The sequence below is a fragment of the Amblyraja radiata genome, chromosome 9 (genome assembly GCF_010909765.2).
Source record: "Amblyraja radiata isolate CabotCenter1 chromosome 9, sAmbRad1.1.pri, whole genome shotgun sequence".
NCBI lineage: Eukaryota > Metazoa > Chordata > Chondrichthyes > Rajiformes > Rajidae > Amblyraja > Amblyraja radiata.
The window spans coordinates 11,572,521-11,597,890 of NC_045964.1; the positions used below are offsets into that span (position 1 = coordinate 11,572,521).

A 25,370-nucleotide genomic window follows, 5' to 3' on the forward strand; every position below is an offset into this window, starting at 1 on the left:
CACTAGCCTGTTTTTGGTATATATCCCCTAAACCTTACCTGTCCAGATTTTTTTTTTTTTTAAATTATGTTATAGTACCTGCCTCCAGCTCCTCTGGCAGCTCGTTCCATATATCCACCATCCTCTGGGAGGGGAAAAGTTACCCGTTCAACCATTGTGCCAGATTGAAAATGTCAGTGAAGACCAGGGATAGCAGGTCCAGCACATGCCCTGAGCACACGCCCGGGGATGCCATCAGGGCTGGCAGCTTTGTGCTCATTCACCTTGCTCGGTGTGCCTTGTACAGCAGAGGTGGAGAGACTGAGGGGTTGTTACTTCGGGGGTGGGGCAGCTTTGATTGTTGTCCCGGTCGAAACGAGGATAGAAGTAGTTTAGCTCGTCAGGGAGGCGTTGTTGTCTGGGGGGGTGGGGGGGGGGTGTTAACTTTATGGTAGTCGGCAATGGATTTGATGCCTTGCCACATGCGCCTGGGGTCGGAGTTGTTTTGGAAATGCTCCTCGATCTGCCGTTTGTGATTGAGTTTAGCGTTCCTAATTCCCTTTTTCAGGTTGGCCCTGGATGAGCTGTATCCCTCAGCGTCGCCAGATCTAAAAGCGGCATCGCGAGCCTTCAGCAGGAGTCTGACTTCTCTGCTCATCCACGGCTTCTGATTAGGGAAGGTATTTATTTGTTTGTGGGTAGTGACTTTGTCAGTGCAGAATTTTATATAGTCCAAAACGGTTGAGGTGTATGAGTTAATGTCCACTTGGGAGTTAACGGTGGCCTGGGTGGCAAACAGACTCCAGTCTGTTTGCTGAAACTGTTCCTGTAATACAGAGACAGCCCCCCTCAGGCCAAACCTTCACTGTCCTCACGGTTGGTTTCACACGTCTGATGAGAGGTGTGTATTTGGGGAGCAGGAACAGAGAGAGGTGGTCAGACTGACCCAGGTGGGGGAGGGGGAGGGCTTAGTAGGCTTCAGTAATATTAGTGTATACTAAGTCCAGAATATTGTCTCCTCTGGTTGGACAGGAGACATGTTGATGGAACCTGGGGAGTACAGTTTTAAGGTTGGAGTGGTTAAAATCACCCGCAACAATAAAAGCCCCCTCTGGGTGTGCAGTTAGTTGTTTGCTGATAGCAGCTTGCAGCTCTTCCATTGCTAGCCTGGCATTAGCGTCCGGGGGTACATAGACTGCCGTGATAACAATCGATGTAAATTCTCTGGGCAGATAGAAGGGCCTGCACTTTATCATCAGGTATTCCAGGTCAGCAGAGCAGTGACTACCAATCCTAACAACGTCCGTACACCATGAGTTGTTCACATAAATGCACAGTCCTCCGCTGTTCTGTCAGCCCTGAAGACAGTGCGCCCATCCAGCTCGATGGCGTTGTCTGGGATGTTATCGTTGAGCCATGTTTCGGTAAAGACCATGGCGTTGCAGTCGGCTATCCGTTTGTGTGTGGTGATCCGCAGCCGTAGTTCGTCGATTTTATTCACCAGGGACCGAACATTGGCGAGGAAAATGCTTGGCAGAGCTGGCTGGTAATTTTAATGAATATATATGCCCCTAATTTTGATAATCCATTATTTTTTAAGAAAATATTTAATAATATTCCTATATCCACTCAACACAATTTAATAATTGGAGGTGATTTAAATTGTACTTTAGATAATTATCTAGATAGATCATCCGCAAAAAGGAAAGCTGCCTCGAAATCAAGTAAATTCATAAATGCTTTTATCAATACATCTAATATTAAAGACATCTGGAGGTTAGATAATCCATCCGGACGAGAATATTCTTTTTTCTCGCCCGTACATGGAACCTATTCGAGGATAGATTATTTTTTAATAGATTCTAAATTACTTCCTTTTACGTATGATGCAAAATATCATAATATTATCATCTCGGATCATGCGCCATTAACATTTAAGATAAAATTAAAAGATATATCTAATAAAACTACTACCTGGAGATTTAACCCTCAGATATTAAAGGACAATGACTGTTGTAAATATGTGATGGATCAGATTAAATTATTTTTTGAAACTAATGATAATCCTGAAACTTCTCCATCACTATTTTGGGACACATTTAAGGCATTCATGCGTGGCGCAATAATATCCGCACAAGCACATCTCAATAAAGAAAATCGAAAAATAGAACAAAATTTAGAAAATTAGATAAAACGTCTAGATAATGAAAATATAAAACAGCCTTCCAAAGAGTTAAGTAATAAAATTGCATCAGTAAAATATAGATTAAATAAAATATATTCTAATCAAGTGATTAAACTTTTTCAACAAACTAAGCAAGTGTATTTTGAATTTGGAGATAAGCCACAAAAATTACTAGCACGACAGCTTAGAAAATTAGAAGATGAGAAGATGATACACGGAATTAGATCTGAGTATGGAAATATATTAATTACTCCAAAAGATATTAATGATAGATTTTTACAATATTATAAAAATCTTTATTCGTCAAAACTAACAGGACAAACAGATAGTATGGAAATATTTTTACAAGAATGTCAAATCAATAGCTTAGATCAGGAAGGTAGAGAATTGTTAAATGCTGAAATAACAGTAAAAGATATTATAGAATCAATTAGTTCGCTAAAGAACGGAAAAGCAGCGGGCCCAGATGGCCTGAGTGCAGAATTTTATAAAAAATTTCAAGATCTGATTTCCCCAAGATTACAAATAATGTATAGATATGCATATGACCAAGGAAAATTACCAGAATCTTTAAATGAATCCACAATTACACTCATCCCTAAAGTAGATAAGGATTTGGAAGATCCTGGATCATATAGAGCGATTGCCCTTTTAAATACAGACCAAAAAATATTAACTAAGGTCTTATCTAGGAGATTAAGTTTAGTGATCTCTAAATTAATACATTATGATCAAACAGGTTTTATCCCAAAACGTTACTCATCCCATAATCTCAGACGTTTGTTTACTATTATATATTCAAAAAGAATACGAGATACGGAACTAGCGGTTATATCACTAGATGCAGAAAAAGCGTTTGATCAGGTGGAATGGATGTATTTATTTAATATAATGGAAAAGTTTCAATTGGGGGATAGATTTTGTAAATGGGTAAGAATTTTATACTCGAATCCTATGGCAAGAATTTTGACTAACCAAATTTTATCAGCCAAATTCAAACTCTCTAGGGGATGCAGACAGGGATGTCCGTTATCACCCTTATTGTTCGCATTGGTGATAGAACCATTGGCGGAAAAAATTAGATCTGAACCTGAAATATATGGCTATAATACTGATACAACAATTAATAAAATTTCTTTATATGCAGATGATGTTTTGATTTATATTACAAAACCGGAAATTAGTATTCCCAACCTGCTAAACATTATAACTAAGTTTGGTGCATTTTCTGGGTATAGGATTAATTGGGATAAAAGCGAGATTATGCCAATAACAGGAATAAATCTTAATACATTACAACAATACCCATTAAAAGTAGTTACAGACAAACTTAAATATTTAGGGATTAACGTAACTAAAACTCATAACTCATTAATAAAATCCAACTATCCTCAACTATTAGATAAACTTAGAAAAAATATTTTATATTGGAAAACACTGCCTATATCCATGATTGGTAGAATAAGTGCCATAAAGATGGTATTTCTACCGCAGTTGTTATATTTGTTTCAGGCTATTCCTTTTTTTCTTCCGAAAACTTTTTTTAAAAAATTGATAATATTGTCAATAGCTTTATTTGGGATTATAAAAATCACAGAATAAATAAAAAACATCTATGCAAAGCTAAGATAAATGGAGGATTAGCACTTCCAAACTTTTTATATTATTTTTGGGCTGTTCAGATTAAGAATATGAATTTCTGGTGGGTAAATATGGATCATGAACCGACATGGTTAAATATAGAAAAGGAGGACTGTCTACCTTTCAATGTAGGTTCGATAATTTTTGCACCAACGGAAGTACAAAAAAAATATTATAAAGACAACCTAATAATATATAATAATAGACGTATTTGGAAACAAATAGTTAAGACTCTACACTTGGATAATCTCTCATTTAGATTACCAATTATGAATAATCCATCGTTTAAACCTGCTATATTAGATGGGGGGTTTAAACAATGGGATGATTTAGGAATTACAAGGATAGAACACCTGTATAGAAAAGGAAAATTTCTTTTATTCCAGGAGTTACAAGATATTTATGGATTGTCTCCACAACATTTGTTTAGGTATTTACAAATTAGAGATTATATTAAATCCAATACACAAGATTATAAAAATAAAGAAGCCGGATTGTTAGATGAACTGTTTAATTTATATCCAAATACAGAAAAATTAATAGCCTATATATATAACATCATTTTGGATAAGGAGAATCCAATAACGGAAGTATATCGTCAAGCATGGGAAAATGAAATGGGATTGGCTATAACAAAAGAAAACTGGGAAGAAAGTCTACAACGAATACACCGGTGTTCATTAAACGCCAGACATATACTGATACAATTTAAAGTATTATATAGGTTACATTATTCGAAAACTAAATTAAATAGTATTTTTCCGAATCTCTCCGCTATTTGTGATAAGTGCAAGAAAGCAGAGGCAAATTTAATACATAGTTTCGTTACATGTCCTAAATTGAATTATTACTGGACAGAAATTTTTAAAGTTATTTCTGAAGTCATCAAAGTTAAATTGGACCCTAACCCAAAGCTAATAATATTTGGAATTCCGGATTTACATCTATCACTTACAGTAAATCAAAGAAATTTCTTTGATTACTGTTTAATAATTGGAAAAAAAATCATATTGAAATTTTGGAAGGGAACATTATCCCCCACAACCAAAATGTGGGCAACAGAGATGATGGAGACGTTACATCTGGAAAGAATTAGATTTGTCCTATTGGACAAGTATAATTCTTTTGAACAGATATGGTCTCCATATATACAGTATTTAGAGAAGTAGCTGTTCTTGGCAACACAGCTCGGCGTGCACCCTGCGGGATTTGGTGAGAATAATTCATTTTTATATTGGAATTACATATATGTCTTTATTGATACTATCACTTGTAGTAGTGTTATTAATAATACATATTGTGGTTACTAAAATTTTTTTTTTTTTTTTTTTTTTCGTTTCTCTTTTCTTTCTTATATATAATCAAATTATTATTTAATCACTCTCTTAATGATTTATAACTGTTCTATTCTTTCTCTATCATTATTTCTAAAAAAATAGTAGATAAGTATTACTAGTGTTTTACTTAATGCAAATTGAATTAATTTGATATAAAGTTGTTTGAAGCATTGTAATTGATTACCTTTAATAAAAAAATATATTAAAATAAAAAAGAGCTGGCTGGTGAAGGTTTAGTTTTAGCCTAGCCCGATAGCCTCCCCGATTCCCACGTCTTTGTTTGCGGTCTCTGCGCCGAGTCCGGGCACTTCCTGTCGGAGGAGCTGGCACAGTAGACCGCGGTGTCCTGGTGATCTCCGGCGGTAGTTGGAAGTCGCTTCTAGTACTAGTTGTGCAGAGACGACCGAGATCCAGTAACTCCTGAAGGCCGTACAGAGTCTTCGCTCGAGTGCTCCGAGCAAAAACAACGGTAATTATTAACAAAAAGAATACTAACTTACAAAAACTATGGAGACGCAGACCCTAGCGTTGTGCACACGACGCCATATGTATCACTGGCCCAGGGTGTCGTCCCCACTTGCCTCAAGACCTCAACCATTGTGCCAGTGCCCAAACAATCAACTTCAGGGAGTCTCAACGACTTCCGCCCAGTGGCACTCACCCCTGTCATCGCAAAGTGCTTTGAGCGGCTGATCTTGGCTCACCTCAAAGCCAGCCTCCCCCCCACACTGGACCCCCATCAGTTTGCCTACCGGACCAACAGGTCTACAGAGAACGCCATATCGGCGGCCCTACACTCTGCCCTGACCCACCTGGACAGCAATAACACCTACATCAGGTTGCTGTTCATCGATTCCAGCTCCGCCTTTAACACTGTCATCCCCGCTAGCTTGATCACCAAACTCAGCGGACTTGGCATCACCACCTCCCTCTGCAATTGGACACTGGATTTCCTCACCAACAGACCCCAGTCTGTTAGGATCAACAACCTCAGCCCACTCCTCTACTCCCTCTTCACCCATGACTACATCCCTAAGTATGGCTCAAACGCCATCATAAAATTTGCCGACGACACCACGGTGGTAGGACTGATCAGTGACAATGACGAGTCAGCCTACAGGGAGGAGGTCCAGAACCTGGCAGCCTGGTGTGCCAACAATAACCTCATCCTCAACTCCAAGAAGACGAAGGAAATTATTGTTGACTTCAGGAAGAACAGAGGGGGCAGACATACCCCCATCCATATAAACGGGACTGAGGTGGAGCGCGTCTCAACTACAAATTCCTTGCGGTACACATCTCGGAGGATCTGTCCTGGTCCCTCAATACCACCAAATTGATCAAAAAGGCGCAGCAGCGCCTTTACTTCATGAGGAGGCTCAAAAAGTTCACCTGTCCCCACAGATCCTGACCAACCTCTACCGCTGTACCATCGAAAGCATCCTGACCACCTGCTTCACGGGATGGTACTGCAGTTGCACCGCAGCTGACAGGAAGGCACTACAACGGGTGGTGAAAACCGCTCAGCACATCATCGGTGCCCCGCTCCCTGCCATGGATGCCCTCCACCGAAAACGGTGTCTGAGACGGGCCGGGAAAATCATCAAGGACCCCTCCCACCCTAACCATGGACTGTTTGCCCTCCTCCCATCAGGAAGGCGGTACAGGAGCCTCAGGTCTCGCACAAGCAGGATGAGGAACAGCTTTTTCAATAACACTATTACACTGCTGAACTCGGAGTCCCGTCGCTAGATATCTTTAGTCTCTCCCATTTGTATACAGTATTTGCCTATACCAATTTTTTTTCTAATCCACCACATTCCACACATTGTTAACCTTCTACTATCTTGCACAATGACTATGACCAGATGCTAAACTGCATTTCGTTGTACCTATACTTGTATCTGTGCAATGACAATAAAGTTGAATTGAATTGAATTAAATTTCCCTTCTTGGGTGATAGGACCATAAACCTAAATCCTCTGATTATTGAATTTCCCCTCCCTTGGTTAAAATATTTTGTGCATTCACCCTCCCCCTATTCCCCTCATGGTTTTATGCACCTCCATAAGATCACCCCTCAGTCTCCAGCACTCCACGGAATAAAGCCCCAGCCTGTCCAACATTTTCCTGCAGCTCAAGTCTTGGGCTCCTGGCAACATCTGCGTAAATCTTCTCTGTACATTTTCTTGCTTTGACATGAACACTTCTAACAAATTCCACCCTGTCCGTGACACTACGGCAGGCCCAGTCCATGTTAGGGAAATTTAAAATCCCTACAATTACACCCCTATTAGATTTGCAGTTCTCCGCAATCACCCAACATGTTTCATCTTCTGATTTCCCATTGACTGCTTGGGGGCCTAAAGCACACACCCAACAGGGTGATCAAATACTTTTTATTTCTCAGCTTCATCTGTATAGCCTTATGGATGAACCATCAGTAATGTCATCTTGGACTATTGCTGTGATGTTCTCCTTAATCAGTAAAACAACTCCCCACCTTTTTACCCCCCAACTCCGTCTTGCGTGTAGCATCTGTACCCTGGAACAATAAACTGACAGTTCTGTCCCTCTCTTAGCCAGGTTTCTGTAATAGCTATAACATCAGTTGCATGCACCTAGCCACTCTCTCATTTTCTCTGCCTTGCCTGTCAGGCCTCTCGTATTGAAATAAATGCAATTTAATCCAACAGTCCTTCCTCACTCCCTGCTGTGCTCCTGCCTATCCTAAACTTGCTTTCGTCACATTCTGTACCAACTTCTCGCCTCTCAACTGCTTCACTCCTGATTTGGATCATGTTCTTGTGCCAGTCTGAAGAAGGGTCTCGACCTGAAACATCACCCATTCCTTCTCTTCGGAGATGTTGCCTTTCCCGCTGAGTTACTCCAGCATTTTGTGCCCAGCTGTTCTTGCACCATTTGAGTTTAAACTCATGAGCAAACCTGTTCTTAATTTCTCATGTGCTTTTCTTTTTTAGTGGTGAACTTGTGGAAGGGCATTGCAAGAGGAGACAGTCAGGAGTAAGTTTGTTAATCAATTGTTCTTGTCACATCACCTTAATGTATTTTCCATTAATGCTCTCTTTGTTTCTCTAATATCATTTTAAAGCTTGAGACATTATTGCATAAGTTGCAACTGAAATTTAGCAAGTGAATCAAATTAGGATTGTAATATTTAATTAATTGATATTCAAGATATGCTTTTTTTAAATATTTATCCCGACCAATGATGTCTGATGACACTATATAACTCAATTTTTTATCGCAATTTTCTTTGCCAGTGTTTTCGCCTGATGTTATTATTTTAGTGGTGATTTTTCAGTTCTCTGCGTCTTCATTGTTCACATGTACTCTTTGATAATGTGCATGACTTGTAGTAGAGTTGCAAGGAGCATGTCAGGGTGTTTATATCTGTCATGTCTACTGCAAATTTTGTTCCTGGTTTTCATTTTTGAAATGTTTTCTAGAATTTTTTGGTTTATAGGTTATTTAGTTTACATGCCCGAGTCAAAATTTATACTTGTGCACATTAATTGAATCAAGCATACGTTGGATAAAACAAGTCAAAATGTCACTGGGCTACCTTTTTATTAATTACCATTACGCCATCATGTCTTTAGTACATTACACGGTTCTTTAACAAGTCTTTAACATGATTTGGCGTAGAATCGACCAGACTCTTTCTGGGGATTTTTTCATCTTGATACCACAGCTAAAGTATGGCCTTGATAGCTTCTATCTTGTGGAATAGTTCTTTGTTTTCAATCTCTCCTTGATTATTGACCACAAGTACTCAAAGTGACATGGGTCGGATATGTTACCAGGCCAGTCTAAGACGTATCACTTTCTGCTGGAAAAATTGGTCACCAATTGTGTGCACGATCTTGCTGGAATATCCCAGATCCATCTGGAAAACTCTTTGCTATCTCCAGCACCACAGTTCTCTGTAATATATCAGTGTATTGGGGTGACCTCATCATCTAGGTCAACGGGGTGCAGTGGACCAACACCGTAATTGCTGAAACATTTTTCAGGATGTTTGATAAACTGGTCAATGTGGTGTTTTCTCACTGGCCCTCCAGCTGATCTCCAAGCATGTTGGATGCATTGGTCATGAACCAGGTATGTCTTTTGTCACAGAATAACACATTTCTCCAGTCCTCGCATGTCCAATTTTTATATTTTAAGGCTCGCTGGTATAATTTCTTCTTCATTGCAGCAGTTAGAAGTTGTTTTTTCACAGGTCTTATGGTTTTATGACCAACTTAAATGAGGTGTTGGTACATGGTGCTTGAGCCGAGAGACTCCTGCCTCCTAATCTTTCTTCGGGGCATTGCTTGTCTTTCTTTGATCCTTACATTTCCAAGTTAGGAAAGCCTCATCTCTTGTCTACCTTTGTGGCCCCACACCTGTCCGTCCACTTGGGTGATAGTTATTCAGTTTCGAGCCTTTGCTTGGTAATGCTGGTTACAGAAACTTGGCCTGGCCATCCTAACTTTGCGATCTCCCACTGTGACTTTGAGCAATGTTTATGCAAGGTGGTGATCTTTGCTTACCTATATCCATTTTCATGAATTGCATGACGTGTTCTTCTCTAACAGTGGGCACATGATGAATTTTGAATGTTATCCGTTTTAAATATAAAAACAAATGGTGGACATAAAAACGCATCATATCAAAAAATAGCCCGTGATTCAATTAATTTGTACGTGGATGTACTTGTTCTGCCTGTGATGCCACAATGCACAGTCCACACTTTCAGTCCTGGACATCTGCAAGCATTCATTTATACAGAATTAACTTTAATAGGACTACTACCCAGCACAAATTCTAATTTCTTCTCTTGATGTTCCTAACTGAGTTAATTGTCAATTTGCAGTTGCACCAGGATGAATTATTTGTACAAAGATGTGCGTTTACCAGGCACCTCTGTTTAACCTACAACAATGCTTGAAATTGCTAATCTTTGAAAATGTAATGCTAGATTCCAGCAAATAATATTAACCCTTTCTCTAATGTTTATTCCCCTTTCCGTCATCTCTCCCAAGATCTTAAAAGCTTCCCGAAGTCCACTCAGAACTTTAAAAGAAACCGATATCAGCCAAAAGGTAATCTTATTTATTCCAGAAATATTGTAGAGCTGTTTAGTAATGCAAAATTGTTGCATTATGGATGATTTAGTAGATACATTTTACAGCAAGAAATGCTGACCCAATATGTATCAAGTAAATTGAAAGTAAAAAATGTAGGGAATGGGAACAATGCTGAAATCAGTCTATAGTGGACAAAGCACACATTGAGATGCAAATATATTTCATCTCATCTTATTTGTTATTGCGCATTTGGCATAGAATAACATTTTGAAAACGTGCCTTTGGTGATATTTGTTTTACATTAAGAACAAGGAAAATGTTTTCAGATTGTTAAGAGTGTTGATATGTTTCGCATCAGGAACCCAAAACTAAGGTGTTGCAAATCTGAGAATCTGATCAATTTTCTATTTATTCTATTTTTTAGTTGGAGCCCGTTGGAAAATTTCGCAGGAGCTCTCGAAGAGTCAGTTTTGCCGAGACTAAAGAAATTAAGTGAGTATGAATTATACCTTTGCCCAACACCTCTCCGCTCAGTTCGCATGTAAGGGCTTGCCCCACTTGTGTCATCTGTGCATCATTTACGCGACAGGCCGGTAGTGACTGTCGCGTGAAAATCGTCTAGCAGTACGACAGTCGCGCGCCAGGTGCTCTTGAGGGCCCTGCTTCTTTTGGGACCCATTTGCGCTGTCGTTTGTACTTAGTCCGATCTCCGTGGCAAGGATTTTCTCAGTGAATTTTTTTTAAACTACGCTCACTTAATACCAGGGTGGTCACGTGGTGTGGCGCTCAAATGGCGCGTTGACGGCGTACGGGTGGCGCATGGTTACGGACATTGACCCACGGTGACGCATAATGAATTAGCATAGGCAATGTTCATGCGTCACCACGTGCTACACGTACGCCGTCAGTACGTCAGTGTGCGCAAGGGATACGACACGCAGGTGGCATGCGAGGAGTTTTGAGCATTCCAAAATCCTGGGGCACCGTGCGTCACCGCATACACCACCACGCTTCACCGCGCGTCACGACGCGCCAACCAATTTTTAGGGTGTCGCATAAATGACGCCCAAGTGGGACAGGCCCTTAACCAACCTGATCTCCCGGTGACTCAGCACTTCAACTCCCCTCCTATTCTGAATCTGACCTTTCTGTCCTGGGCCTCCTCCATTGCCAGAGTGAGGCCCAGCACAAATTGGAGGAATAGCACCTCATATTTCACTCGGTTAGTCGACACCCCAGCGGTATGAACACTGACTTTTCTAATTTCAGATAGTCCTTGCTTTCTCCCTCCTCCCTTCCCCCCCCCCCCCCCCTTCCCAGCTCTCCCACGCCTACTGTCTCCGCCTCTTCCTTTCTCCCCCCCCCCCCCCCATCAGTCACGACCCGAAACATCGCCTATTCCTTCTCTGCATAGATGCTGCTTCACCCGCTGAGTTTCTCCAGCATTTTTGTCTACCGATGAATTATACCTTTATAAGTGAGTTTCACATAAGTGGTGGAAAGTTTTGGAATGTACTTCCAGCACTCCCGCTTGCATTTTGACAATTTTTTGTTCTGAAACTGTCTTTGATATTATATAGGTAGAAATGGAGGGGTAAAATGTAATCATTTTCTATTATTACCACCCGATTAGTCTACTCGCAATCATTAATAAAGTGACAGCACTTATCGATGAGATGCTCACCCATGCCTGGTTTGGATTTAAACAGGTTTACTTGGCTCCAAACCATACCACATTCTTGATACAAATATGAACGAAAGGGCACAACTCCACAGGCAATGCAAAGGCAGATGATCTTGATATCAAAGCAACAGTTGATTAAGTGAGGCAACAAATAATCCTGGACTAACCATTTTCAGCTGCTTCAATAATGACCTGCCTTCCAACATAAGGACATAAGTGGGAAGACTCACTGAAAACTGCAAAAGGCTAACTTTCACTCCCAACTTCTCAGCCAAAGAAGCAACTCATGCTTGCATGCAGAAAGACCTGGACAGCACTCCAAAGAGGGTTGAGAAGTGGCAGGATCTTGTCTTGTCCACCTACTCTTGACATTCAATGGAATCATCATCACCAACTTTTTCCCATGACCAGAATCAACTGCACCAGCCACATACAGTGCATTCAGAAAGTATTCAGACCCCTTCACTATTTCCACATTTTGTTATGTTATAGCCTTATTCTAAAATGGTTTAAATTATTTTTTTTTCATCATCAAACTACACAATTTTTTGCAAACTAATTAAAACAAAATAACTGAAATCACATTTTCTTAAGTATTCTCACCCTTTACTCAGTACTTAGTTGAGGCACCTTTGGCAGCAATTGTAGCCTCCAGTCTTCTTAGGTATGATGCTACAAGCTTGGCACACCTGTATTTGGGTAATTTCTACCATTCTCTGCAGATCCTCTCAAGCTCCGCAGGTTGGATGGGGAGCGTCGATGCACAGCTATTTTCTGGACCCTCCAGAGATGTTCGATCGGTTCAAGTCCGGGCTCAGACTTGTCACGAAGCCACTCCTGCGTTGTCTTGGTTGTGTGCTTAGGGTCATTGTCCTGTTGGAAGGTGAACCTTCGCCCCAGTCTGAGGTCCAGAATGCTCTGGAGCAGGTTTTCATCAAGGATCTCTCTGTACTTTGCTCCATTCATTTTCCCCTTGATCCTGAATAGTCTCCCAGTTCCTGTAGGTATGTTGCAAAGCCTACCTGAAGCGTCGTTGAATATCTGCCGCTGAGGTTGTGCGCGATTTTGGCGCCGTTTAGAGGGGGCGGGTTTAAAACGCGATTTTCTCTAGGCTGTTCAAATCGAAGATGTTCAGCCTAGTTAATTATTAACGAAAAATCGCTGAAAGACCCCGTCGCAAAAGCTATTATTAGTTTTAAAGGCCTCGTAAAATAGTTATAGTAGTTTAAAAATCAATCTCTGAACCCGCGACCACCCGCACCCGCAGGGTCTCATAAAGCAAATATCTGAAGGTAGGCTGTATATTTTTACATTAAAAAGGGCTTCTAAAGATCCCTTTATACAAAGTTTAATATTGCGAGTAGCTCAATTTGGCCCCATTATATCGCGCAGTATTTTTCTGGGCATTTGGGGCATAAATCTACCGCAATGTGAACGTTCTAAACCAGCGCGTTCCACGGGGACCCACTGGAAAGCTGATTTAAAATGGACTTTAATTTACAGCAATTGAACACTGAATTCCTTCCATTTGGTCTATAAATTAATGTAAATGAGATTTAAAAATCATGTTTTATTGTGAATTATTTGTGAATATTATTTGGACATTTAGGCTATTTAAAAATGTTAATCATTTATTAAGAAATGGATAGATGTTTAGATCTAGTAATTGAAGTCTGAAATTAGCTACAATTAGGTAACTAACTAATTATATGCTTTAATTTCAGGTCATCCAAGTAAGATTATTTTATATTTGTTTCAGAATGCTTCAATCTATGATAACTGAAAATTTCATTCAGTTCTCTTAATTTTTAAGAAAGTTATGGGCTTTTGACTGTTCACGATCACAGCTTTTTTGTTATGTCCATAGAAAATCAATAGGGAACAAGATGCTCATTTCCCAGTATGAAAATGGCCATAACTTTTTTTAATACTTGAGATATGAAAGTGAATTAGGTGTCAAATTAAACTTATTTTTATGCTTTATCTGATGGGATAAATTGCAGACTTGATTTTTAAAATCTCAAAATTTTGTAACATTGCTAGTTCCTGCTGCTGAAAAACATCCCCACAGCATGATGCGGTATGGTATTGGCCAGGTGATGAGCGGTGCCTGGTTTCCTCCAGATGTGACGCTTGGCATTCAGGCCAAAGAGTTCAATCTTAGTTTAATCAGACCAGAGAATCTTGTTTCTCATGGTCTGAGAGTCCTTTAGGTGCCTTTTGGCAAACTCCAAGCGGGCTGTCATGTGCCTTTTACTGAGGAGTGACTTCAGTCTGGCCACTCTACCATAAAGAACTGATTGGTGGAGTGCTGCAGATATAGTTGCCTTCTGGAAGGTTCTCCCATCTCCACAGAGGAACTTTGGAGCTCTGTCAGAGAGACCACTGGGTTCTTGGTCACCTCCCTGACCAAGGCCCTTCTCCCCGATTGCTCAGTTCGGCTGGGAGGCTAGCTCTCTGAAGAGTCCTGGTGGTTCCAAAGTTCTTCCATTTAAGAAAGACGGAGGCCACTGGGCTCTTCGGGACCTGCAATGCTGCAAAAATTGTTTTATACCCTTCCCCAGATCTGTGTCTTGACACAATCCTGTCCGACAATCCGACACAATTTTGAGTGCCATAGCAAAGGGTCTGAATACTTATGTAAATGTGATATTTCAGTTATTTCTTTTTAATTTGCAAAAATTTCAAAACACCTGTTTTCGCTTCTTCATTCTGGGGTATTGTGTGCAGATTGATTTAAAAAAAATTTTTTAATCCATTTTAAAATAAGGCTGTAATGTAACAAAATGTGGAAAAAGTGAAGGGGTCTGAATATTTTTTGAATGCACTGTGGCGGCTCCCAAGGGTCGCGCCTTCATAACTGTCGAACCCTTCGGCACGGGAGTGGTTCAGTCTGGAGGCGGCCCTTAACCAGAGCGTTTAAAGACTGGGGTTTGGGTGCCATCTCTCTCTCGTTTGGACTTCCCTACAACCGGGAGGAACATAATTAAAGGTGCCTCTCAAAATATTTGACTCCTCTTCCTTTTTGAGACCCACGCACCACAGCACTGTATATAATGTGGTAGAAAAGCAGGTTGTGCAATGAATAACTCATCTCTAGATACCAAATAGCTATTTCACAATCTGCTTGATACATTAAGAATAATGAGTTGCTAATCATGACATGGCTGAGGACATTGCCAACAACTCGAGTAATTTGACACCATTTAGGACTAAGCACACATTTGATTGGTACCCCGTCAATTATCCTAAACATCCAATCCCTCGCCACTAGTACACAGCATTTATTTATCTTGACAGTTGATCTTGAATATAATATTCTAACAGTATTTTGCAAACCTACAATTTAAATCATCAATTCAGAGGAGGCGGCAGTCACATGGGCACGCCATTCTGAACAGTTTGCCCTGCAGGTCAGACATTCCAGTTTGGGAGTGCATCACTGAGTCTGCATTATAATTGGACCAAAATCCTGGAACACTCTACCAAACAAGACTGGAAGCACGTTTAACAGAAGGACTGCAGCAAGACCAAGAAGCCCACATTTAAAAAAAATGTTTTTGAGACTTGTTTGCAGCAGGGCACAAGGTGGAAGATTTTCCAGATGAGTCAAAGTTTTTGCAGACCTGAACTACAATGCTTCCCACAGTGGGAATATTGGAAAGCACTGACCTTTGGAAATGGATCAAAGAGACAAATATTGAAAACAATGATTAGTATGCACAATTTTTTTTTTTTTGTCTTTTCCCTTCAGAGAGTTTGTGATTGATAAAATAATACAAGCTGATGTGGAAGATGATGAAATGATCAGCACATTACAGTGCAAACAAAACATGGAGACTTATAATACAAGTACGTGAGTTTTTTATTGCAAGAGTTCTGGGAGAATGAAAACGGGTGTATACTATTTGAATATAAACTTAAAGGATTGTTTTCAAATTTTTTAAAGTAAGCATAATGTTTTTATTTGTAATTCATTTTAAATTTTGTTCATTTTTAGGAGACGGTGATAAAGATAATCTGCAGGAAGAGTTGGGAAGGTAATTGAATTGTTATTCCATTGCAGGTGCCAATTGTTGCTCATCCCTAACTCTCCATGAATCAGTGAGCTGTTTTCTTAAACCGCTGCAATTAGTTTGAAGGCACTCGGTGTCTCTCACAGTGTTGCTCAGTAGGGAATGTATATATTTGAGTAACCGCAAAGACTAAAATCGCCAATTCTTCTTTTTCTTTGGTGTGCAGCAATTTACTCTAAGAGCTCTAAAATACAGGTGCACAACCTTTTATCCGAAAGCCTTGGGACCAGACACTTGTCGGGTTTCGGAATTTTTCGGATTTCCGAATGGAAGATTTTTAGCGTAGATTAGGTAGGTAGCGCGGGCGGCTTGAAAAGTCTGGAGCGGCTGCCTCCTCCCAGGAGACCGGGGAATCATTGCATAAATGTTAGTCCGTTAGTTTGGAGGGATTTTATGTGGTGGTGGGGTGAAGGGGGAAATTTTAATTCTTAGTCCCCTACCTGGTCGGAGAGGCGGGGAGCGGGCAATGCCTTACCGGGTCGCCGTGCAGTAAGCTCCGGAGCGCTGTGGCCGCCGACTCCCAACATCGCGGAGCTGGGGGCTGCGGGCGGGCGGCGCCGGTTGGAGCTCCGACCCCGGCAACTCTACCCCTGGCTGCGCGGCGCTCCAAATCCAGCGCCGCCCGCGGCCGGACGCCCGCAGCCCCAGCTCCGCGATGTTGGGAGTCGGCGGCGTCGCAGCGCTGGGATACCAGCAGGGAGCGGGCAATGCCTTACCGGGTCGCCTTGCGGTAAGCTCCGGAGCGCTGTGGCTGCCGACACACAACATGTCGGCGGCCACAGCGGTGCTGGGGCTGCGGGCGTCCGGCCGCGGGCCGCGCTGGATTTGGAGCGCCGCGCAGCCAGGGGTAGAGTTGCCGGGGTCGGGGCTACAACCGGCGCCGCCCACGGCCGGACGCCCGCAGCCCCAGCTGGGAGTTGGCGGCCCCAGCGCTCCGGAGCTTACTGCACGGCGACCCGGTAAGGCATTGACCGCTCCCCGCCTCTCCGACCAGGTAGGGGACTAAGAATTAAAGTTTCCCCCTTCACATAAAAGCCCTCCAAACTAACTGACTAACATTTAAGCAATGATTTACAGATGTTTAAGTGTCCCCCCCGGTCTCCAGGGAGGAGGCAGCCGCTACAGTAGTACAGACCTGGGTTGACCGTTGGTCGTTTCGGGTCAAGTTTGGCGCCAAACGCGAGCTTTGGTGTGCAGACGACATCCTGGGGAAAATGGCCGGTTTTCGGAGTTTTTCGGTTTCCGGAACTCCGGATAAAAGGTTGTGCACCTGTACTTTCAAATACCTGGGCTAAACCAAGTGCTACGCAGATGAGTCTTTCATGTTGGCTCCGTTAGTAATACAGCTGTACTTTTGGATGTTCCCTTAGCTTCTATTTTCTTCGAACCTGGAGACTGCCTATCTCCTGTGTCCTTAGCGATGAATATACCGTAGTGAAAGTGGTGATGGGTTTTTATTATTTTACATTCGAGTTGCCTGCATTTGGCTTTGTACAAATTTTACAGTTTAAAATTTTAAGAACATTGGAAATATTCTCCTGTACAGCAACTGTGGCTAAGATTGAATCTGCTGAAAAAATATACTTGAACATGTGTAACGTCAAACAACACAAGCTTGTTTTTATTTCAGAGATATGATGCCACAAGATACAAATTGCAAGATTGCTGGTGAGTGAAAATATTCTCTCCCTTCGCCGATTATACTTGTATTATTTTTGTTACAATGCCTCACTTTTTAAACAATCAATTAATAAATGTTTCTCACAAAATGGAGAGCTACCCAGAACAGAATAAAGGAACAATAAGAAATAATTTAACCTATTTTTTCTTAAACATTCTTTGATTTCTATTTTGCGCTGCCCTTGATTCAAAGTGTTTGTCCATTTTTGCATTGGAATGCGTTAGGTCGCACTTCCTGTCAACTATCCTCCTTGCTGTTTTGATTTATGTTTACTTTTTTTTATTCCTGGGTGTCGTCAAATCCATTTGCCTGCAAGACACCTTCCCTGTATTTGAAATGAGAATCTGTCATTGTCCATTTAACATTCAGGGTCATGGCTTTGTTGCACTAATTGCTTCTCCAAACAGCCCTTTATGAAACCTAACAAAAACATAGAAAAATTGGTGCGGGAGTAGGCCATTCAGCCCTTCGAGCCAGCACCACCATTCAATATGATCATGGCTGATCATCCAAAATCAGTACCTCGTACCTGTTCTTTCCTCCATAACCCTTAATTTTTTTAGCCCTAAGAGCTAAATCTAACTCTCTCTTGTAAACATCCAGTGAATTGGCCTCCACTGCCTTCTGTGGCAGAGAATTCCACAGATTCACAACTCTCTAGGTGAAAAACGTTTTCCTCATCTCAGTCTTAAATAGCCTTCCCCTTATTCTTAAACTGTGACCCCTGGTTCTGGACTTCCCCAACATTGGGAACATTTTTCCTTCATCTTGCCTGTCCAATCTTTTAAGAAGTTATATATTTCTATAAGATCCCCTCTCATCTTTCTAAATTCCATGAATACAAGCCCAGTTGACCCATTCTTTCATCATATGCCAGTCCTGCCATCCCGGGAGCCTACGCTGCACTCACTCAATAGTAATAATGCCCTTCCTCAAATTAGGAAATCAAAATTGCATACTATACTCCAGGCGTGGTCTCACCATGGGCTTGTACAACTGCAGTAGGACCTCCTTGCTCCTAAACTCAATCGTTTTGCAAATTGTTAGCTCCCTTCACTGCCTGCTGTAACTGCATGCTTACTTTCAATGACTGATGTACAAGCACACTCTGTTGTCACCTCCTTTTCCCAATCTAACAACATTCAGATAATAATCTGCCTTTCTGTTCTTGCCACCAAAGTGGATAACCTCACATTTATCCACATTATTACTGCATCTGCCCACTCACCCAACCTATCCAAGTCACCCTGCCGCCTCATAGCATCCTCCTCGCAGCTATCATTGCCACCCTGCTTTATGTCATCCGTAAACTTGGAGATGTTACATTTAATTCCCTCGTTTAAATCGTTAATATATATATTGTAAATAACTGGGGTCCCAGCACCAACCCTTGCGGCACCCCACTGGTCACTGCCTGCCATTCTGAAAAGGACCATACTCTATGGTTCCTGTCTGCCAACCAGTTCTCTGTCCATGTCAATACCCTGCCCCCAATACCATGTGCTTTAAAGGGCCTGTCCCACTTTCACGCCCTTTTTTACTCGTGGACATTTTTCATCAGGCTAGAAAAGCGCCCCGACCTACTTGATGCCACTAAGTACCTACGACTAGCATCACGACCTACCTACGACCTCGTGACGACCATGCTACGAGTATGAGTCGAGGGCAAACTCGGCAGAGGTTGTGAAAGTGGGACAGGCCCTTTATTTTGCACACTAATCTCTTGTGTGGGACCTTGTTAAAGGTTTTTTCAAAATACAGATATACCACATCCACTGGCTCTCCCTTATCCATTCTACTTGTTATATCCTCAAAAAAATTCCAGAAGATTAGTCAAGCATGATTTCCCCTTCATAAATCCATGCTGACTTTCACCGATCCTGTCACTACTTTCCAAATGTGCTGCTTTTACATCTTTAGTAATTGACTCAAGCGATTGAGCATCCTTTACCATCACTTTTTTAAACTGTTGTAACATTTCTGCTCGCCCAAATATTTTTCCCATCTCAAAGAATATTGGTTCAGATTATGCTGTATTGTTTTGAGCACAGTGTCTCGGAGAGCATTTTAACACCATGGTAAGGTGATTCTATGCATTTTATTTCAAGGGAGATGCAGAGGCAATATCCTGTGAATTATGTTATAAACAAATTTTTGTTAAAGCAAAGTTGATGTATGATTTTACAAAACTGGATGAACCTATAAAGGATTAATGCAGTATTGACAGAATTTTTTTGTCTATACAAAGGTATGGATGCACTGCTTCATGCGCCTCTCCGAACTTCTCTACAGTCAGAGGTAATTTGTGGAATGTAAGGCTTTTTTGCATTCACTTTATGCGGACACGTAAGGTATAATCATTTATGTGCACAGCTTAATTTCAAAATTGATTGAAAGTGTTTATTTGTAAGGCCATTATCTGGTTTACTGAAATTATAAAAGCATCACAATTCGGAGAGTTTTTTTTTTAGTAAATAATTAGGATGTGATTTAATTATTACGATACGATTAAATGTGATTTAACTTTCAATTTTTAAACAGTGCTGTGAACATCCTCAAACTCTCAGTAAACATCAAATCTTCTCCATTTCTGGGCTTGAAGTGCGAAGAGGTGAAGAAACAGTCACATCTTCGGAATCAAAATTTACAGCAGAATTTCAAAAAAAGATCGACTTCAGATGTTCCTTGGCTGAACTTGATTCTACAAGGCCACAAAGTTCTAACATGAGTCATGGCAAAGGAGAAGATGTTTCTGATATGTTATTTAGTTCTGTCAGACACAATACAGTTCCCAAACATCAAAAGACAATTGATTTTAAATCATTCTTGAGTAGAGTAAAACAGACTGAGACAGAGAATAGAATTATATCCATGCACTCCAGCTTTGAGGAGCAGATATATAAAAAGGCAACATTTCCTGTTACTTCACCTTGCAAAGCTCTGGAATTGACAACTAACTCGATGTTCCAAAACCACACTATCGACAATTTAGATGCCAATAAAATTATATTATTTCCAGACCACGATAAGGAGATTACCAGATGCCACACTGTTGCAATTAACAATCTTGTCTTGGAGAAATCTGATACTTGTCATTCAGTTAAGGGACCTAATAACACAGAGAAACTAGACAATAGAGGATCACTTAGTTTGTTCCTTCCTCAAGATAAAGCTGTTGTGTTTGGAGAGGTTTTTACAGGTGTGACTAGAAATGCTATTGAACCTAATGATGTTCAAATGATAGAGAACGTTACAAATCAAAATCAACCACCAGTTGTCACAACTAAAAGAAATGAAAGATCAATACTGCCATCAAGTAGTTCTGATGGACATACATTCACGGGTTTTGAATCCTTGGGGAAATCCAAGCAGAATAAGGCTCAGGGTACAACTAAACGGACCTCAAGATCTCTGGATATTCTGTCAGGTTATCCTGACAAAACATTGCTTTTTTTAAATGACAATGATATGGATATAACTAAAAACCACACAGGTACATTTGACAATGCAAGTTTCAGGAAAGTGCCAATTAGCACAGTTGGTTCAAGTACATTTGTTCCTTTTGAGAAGACCATGGTGTTTTCAGAAGCAAATCACATGGATATCACGCAATGTCACACAGATGCAATTGAAAGTGACCATCTAGAGCAAGTTTCAAATAAAGCATTGCAGCCAACAAAGAAGAATTCCAGACTAAGTATTCCTGGATCTATATTGACATCGTTACCCAATGATAAAACAATGGTGTTTTCAGAGACAAATGATATGGATTTAACCAAATGCCACACACTTAACATTGACAATTGTAGTCTTGGGCCAGTGCCAATCCGCATGAGTGGATCAAGTACATATTTTCCTCTTGATAAGACCATGGAATTTTCAGAAGCAAATCACATGGATATCACGCAATGTCACACAGATGCAATTGAAAGGGGCAATCTTGAACAAGTTTCAAATAAACCATTGCAGCCAACCAGGAAGAATTCCAGACTGAGTATTTCTGGATCTATATTGACATCGTTACCCAATGATAAAACAATGGTGTTTTCAGAGACAAATGATATGGATTTAACTAAAAGCCACACACTTAACATTGACAATTGTCTTGGGCCAGTGCCAATCCGCATGATTGGATCAAGTACATCTGTTCCTCTTGAGAAGACCATGATTTTTTCAGAAGAAAATCACATGGATATCACGCAATGTCACACAGATGCAATTGAAAGTGGCAGTCTAGAGCAAGTTTCCAGTAAAGCATTGCAGCCAACAAAGAAGAATTCCAGACTGAGTATTCCTGGATCTATATTGACATCGTTACCCGATGATAAAACAATGGTGTTTTCAAAGACAAATGATATGGATTTAACCAAATGCCACACACTTAACATTGACAATTGTAGTCTTGGGCCAGTGCCAATTCGCACAGGTGGATCAAGTACATCTGTTCCTCTTGATAAGACCATGGAATTTTCAGAAGCAAATCACATGGATATCACACACAGTCATACAGATGCAATTGACAGTGGCCATCTAGCACAAGTTTCAAATAAAGCATTGCAGTCAACCAGGAAGAATTCCAGACTGAGTATTCCTGGATCTATATTGACATCATTACCCAATGATAAAACAATGGTGTTTTCGGAGACAAATGATATGGATTTAACCCAAAGCCACACACTTAACATTGACAATTGTCTTGGCCCAGTGCCAATCCGCATGATTGAATCAAGTACATCTGTTCCTCTTGAGAAGACCATGATGTTTTCAGAAGCAAATCACATGGATATCAAACACAGTCATACAGATGCAATTGAAAGGGGCAATGTTGAACAAATTTCAAATAAAGCATTGCAATCAACCAGGAAGAATTCCAGACTGAGTATTCCTGGGTCTATCTTGACATCGTTACCCAATGATAAAACAATGGTGTTTTCAGAGACAAATGATATGGATTTAACTAAAAGCCACACACTTAACATTGACAATTGTCTTGGGCCAGTGCCAATCCGCATGATTGGATCAAGTACATCTGTTCCTCTAGAGAAGACCATGATTTTTTCAGAAGAAAATCACATGGATATCACGCAATGTCACACAGATGCAATTGAAAGTGGCAGTCTAGAGCAAGTTTCAAATAAACCATTGCAGCCAACAAAGAAGAATTCCAGACTGAGTATTCCTGGATCTATATTGACATCGTTACCCAATGAAAAAACAATGGTGTTTTCAGAGACAAATGATATGGATTTAACCAAATGCCACACACTTAACATTGACAATTGTAGTCTTGGGCCAGTGCCAATTCGCACAGGTGGATCAAGTACATCTGTTCCTCTTGATAAGACCATGGAATTTTCAGAAGCAAATCACATGGATATCACACACAGTCATACAGGTGCAATTGAAATTGACCATCTAGGACAAGTTTCAAATAAAGCATTGCAGTCAACCAGGAAGAATTCCAGACTGAGTATTCCTGGATCTATATTGACATCATTACCCAATGATAAAACAATGGTGTTTTCAGAGACAAATGGTATGGATTTAACTAAAAGCCACACACTTAACATTGACAATTGTCTTGGGCCAGTGCCAATGCGCATGATTGGATCAAGTACATCTGTTCCTCTTGATAAGACCATGGTGTTTTCAGAAGCAAATAACATGGATATCAAACACAGTCATACAGATGCAGTTGAAAGGGGCAATCTTGAACAAGTTTCAAATAAAGCATTACAGTCAACCAGGAAGAATTCCAGACTGAGTATTCCTGGGTCAAAATTGGCTTCCTTATCCAATGAAAAAACCATGATATTGTCCGAGGCAAATGATATGGATTTAGCTAGAAGTCACACAGTTAGAATTGACAATGGTGGTCGCGAGTCAGTGGCAATTTGCACAGTTAGTTCAAGTGCACCCTTTCCTTGTGATAAGACTAAAGTGGTTTCAGAAACAAATGACACAGATATTAACAGAAGCCTTTCGGTTGCAATTGAAAATGGTAGTCCAAGTCCTGCTGTAAAGTTAACAGTGGGTTCAGCTGGTTGCATTCCTATTGGTATGTCCACAATCTTTTCAAAAGCATATAATATGAACCCGACTAAATCCTGTACGATTGATGCTAATAGTGGAAGCCTTGGGACAGTTGCAAATGGAGCATTTTGTTCTGCTAAAATGACCTTGAATTCAAATTCTGTTCAATCTGTTTTGTCATATTCCAATACGAAAAGCATGGTGTCTGATCAGGTAGCAGTGATTTCAACAGGTGACAAGCTGCCTGTTCACAGGAGGCACGATGAATCTGGTAAATCCACAATGATGCATGAAAAGGGGCAAAATTACCTTAGTAACCAAATGGAAAATGGCAATTGTAACATTCAAAGCAATTTGGATGCTGATTCAATGTGCATAACTGAACGTCATGAAAAAAGTAATCTAAAGGGAGCCACGCAATCTGTTCCTTCCATAGAGAATTCTCTCACTTCCGTAACACTCAAAGACCTTGAAGTCCAGCAGAAAGCACTAATTGATCAGACTAGGGAAGCAGCCTCTGGAGAGTTTGTTCAATATCAGGTTACTGAATGTTCTGATCGTGGGACCGGAACTGAATCTGCAGGTACAACAAAAAACAAAGATGAATGCAATGCATCCAGAAAGTTAAGTCTACCTAATGTGTCATCTCTTCTAAAAATGAATTGCATGAACAATATAACTTCAAACACTGCGTTAGAAAACACTCAAGTGGATGGGAATGTCCCTGCTGATTGTCAAACACTTAATGCAAGGCCTTGTTTCCCAAAACAAAATTCACTTGTTAAGGACACACTTATGTCTCAAATCCTTCCGAAACTGCCTAGTCGAAGAAATCCGTGCAGAATTGTAAATTCAAACCATCAAAATGTAGTAAAATCAACAGTAGAACATCTCTGCTCTGATTCACATCTGAATGTAAAGTACAAATCAGAAGACCTTGAGAGGTCAAATATACTTGAGCCTAATGATGACCCTGAGGAACAAACATATAAAATGCAGGTTTCTGATTGTGCTGAAGTAGAAAGCAAAACATTGGATGGGGTGAAACCATCTTGCTGCTGGAAGTCTAATGCAGTCCACTCTCTAGCCATTGATAAACAGCAGTATAAAGAAGTTTCATCTGCTCCTGAGCAAGATATCAATGCAATAGGCCAAGCTCTCGTACACTCAAAAACATTTTCAACAGTGGAGCGAAGGCCTAGCCAGAAACGGGCTTGGAGTGAAGAAGAAAGTGGAAATGCATGCAATAAAATAAAAATGATGAGGACAATGGGGCGTGAAGGCACTGAGTCTTCAAGAAACGAGGTAAGATGAAAAAAATGTGCATGAGGAGAGAGGGGGGGGGGGAAGAGGAGGAGGAGGAGGGGGGGGGGAAGAGGAGGAGGAGGAGGGGAGGAGGAGGAGGAGGAGGGGGGAAGAGGAGGAGGAGGGGGGAAGAGGAGGGGGTGGGGAGCGGGATGGGTGTCAACCAAAGGACTGCGTGTTCAGCGGCTTCAATCCATTTTTAATTAATAAATTGTGGTAAGGAATACAGTTCAAACTGAACTAGAAATTGACCTTGAGTTTATTGTCTCTAATGATTGAAGCTACTGGAAATACTGACTTTCTGGTATGTGGTTTTAGCCCCTATAAACTTAATGGTTGTCAGTTTATTCACA

At 40.8% G+C, this 25,370-nt stretch overlaps 1 protein-coding gene across 5 annotated transcripts in view; it reads left to right on the forward strand.

Moving 5' to 3' along the window:
* knl1 (kinetochore scaffold 1) overlaps window positions 1–25,370 on the forward strand; it is a 58,172-nt gene that overhangs the window by 7,265 nt on the left and 25,537 nt on the right. The window contains exons 3-11 of one of the 5 annotated variants that reach the window (XM_033026676.1): window positions 8,124–8,166; window positions 10,194–10,253; window positions 10,663–10,730; window positions 15,677–15,774; window positions 15,923–15,962; window positions 17,629–17,666; window positions 19,928–19,977; window positions 20,221–22,656; window positions 22,951–25,017. In XM_033026676.1, coding sequence (XP_032882567.1) covers window positions 8,124–8,166; window positions 10,194–10,253; window positions 10,663–10,730; window positions 15,677–15,774; window positions 15,923–15,962; window positions 17,629–17,666; window positions 19,928–19,977; window positions 20,221–22,656; window positions 22,951–25,017 — 4,900 coding nt within the window. Of the gene's footprint in view, window positions 1–8,123; window positions 8,167–10,193; window positions 10,254–10,662; window positions 10,731–15,676; window positions 15,775–15,922; window positions 15,963–17,628; window positions 17,667–19,927; window positions 19,978–20,220; window positions 25,018–25,370 lie in introns of all 5 variants that reach the window. The other 4 variants (XM_033026675.1, XM_033026677.1, XM_033026674.1 and 1 more) reach the window with 4 other exon arrangements.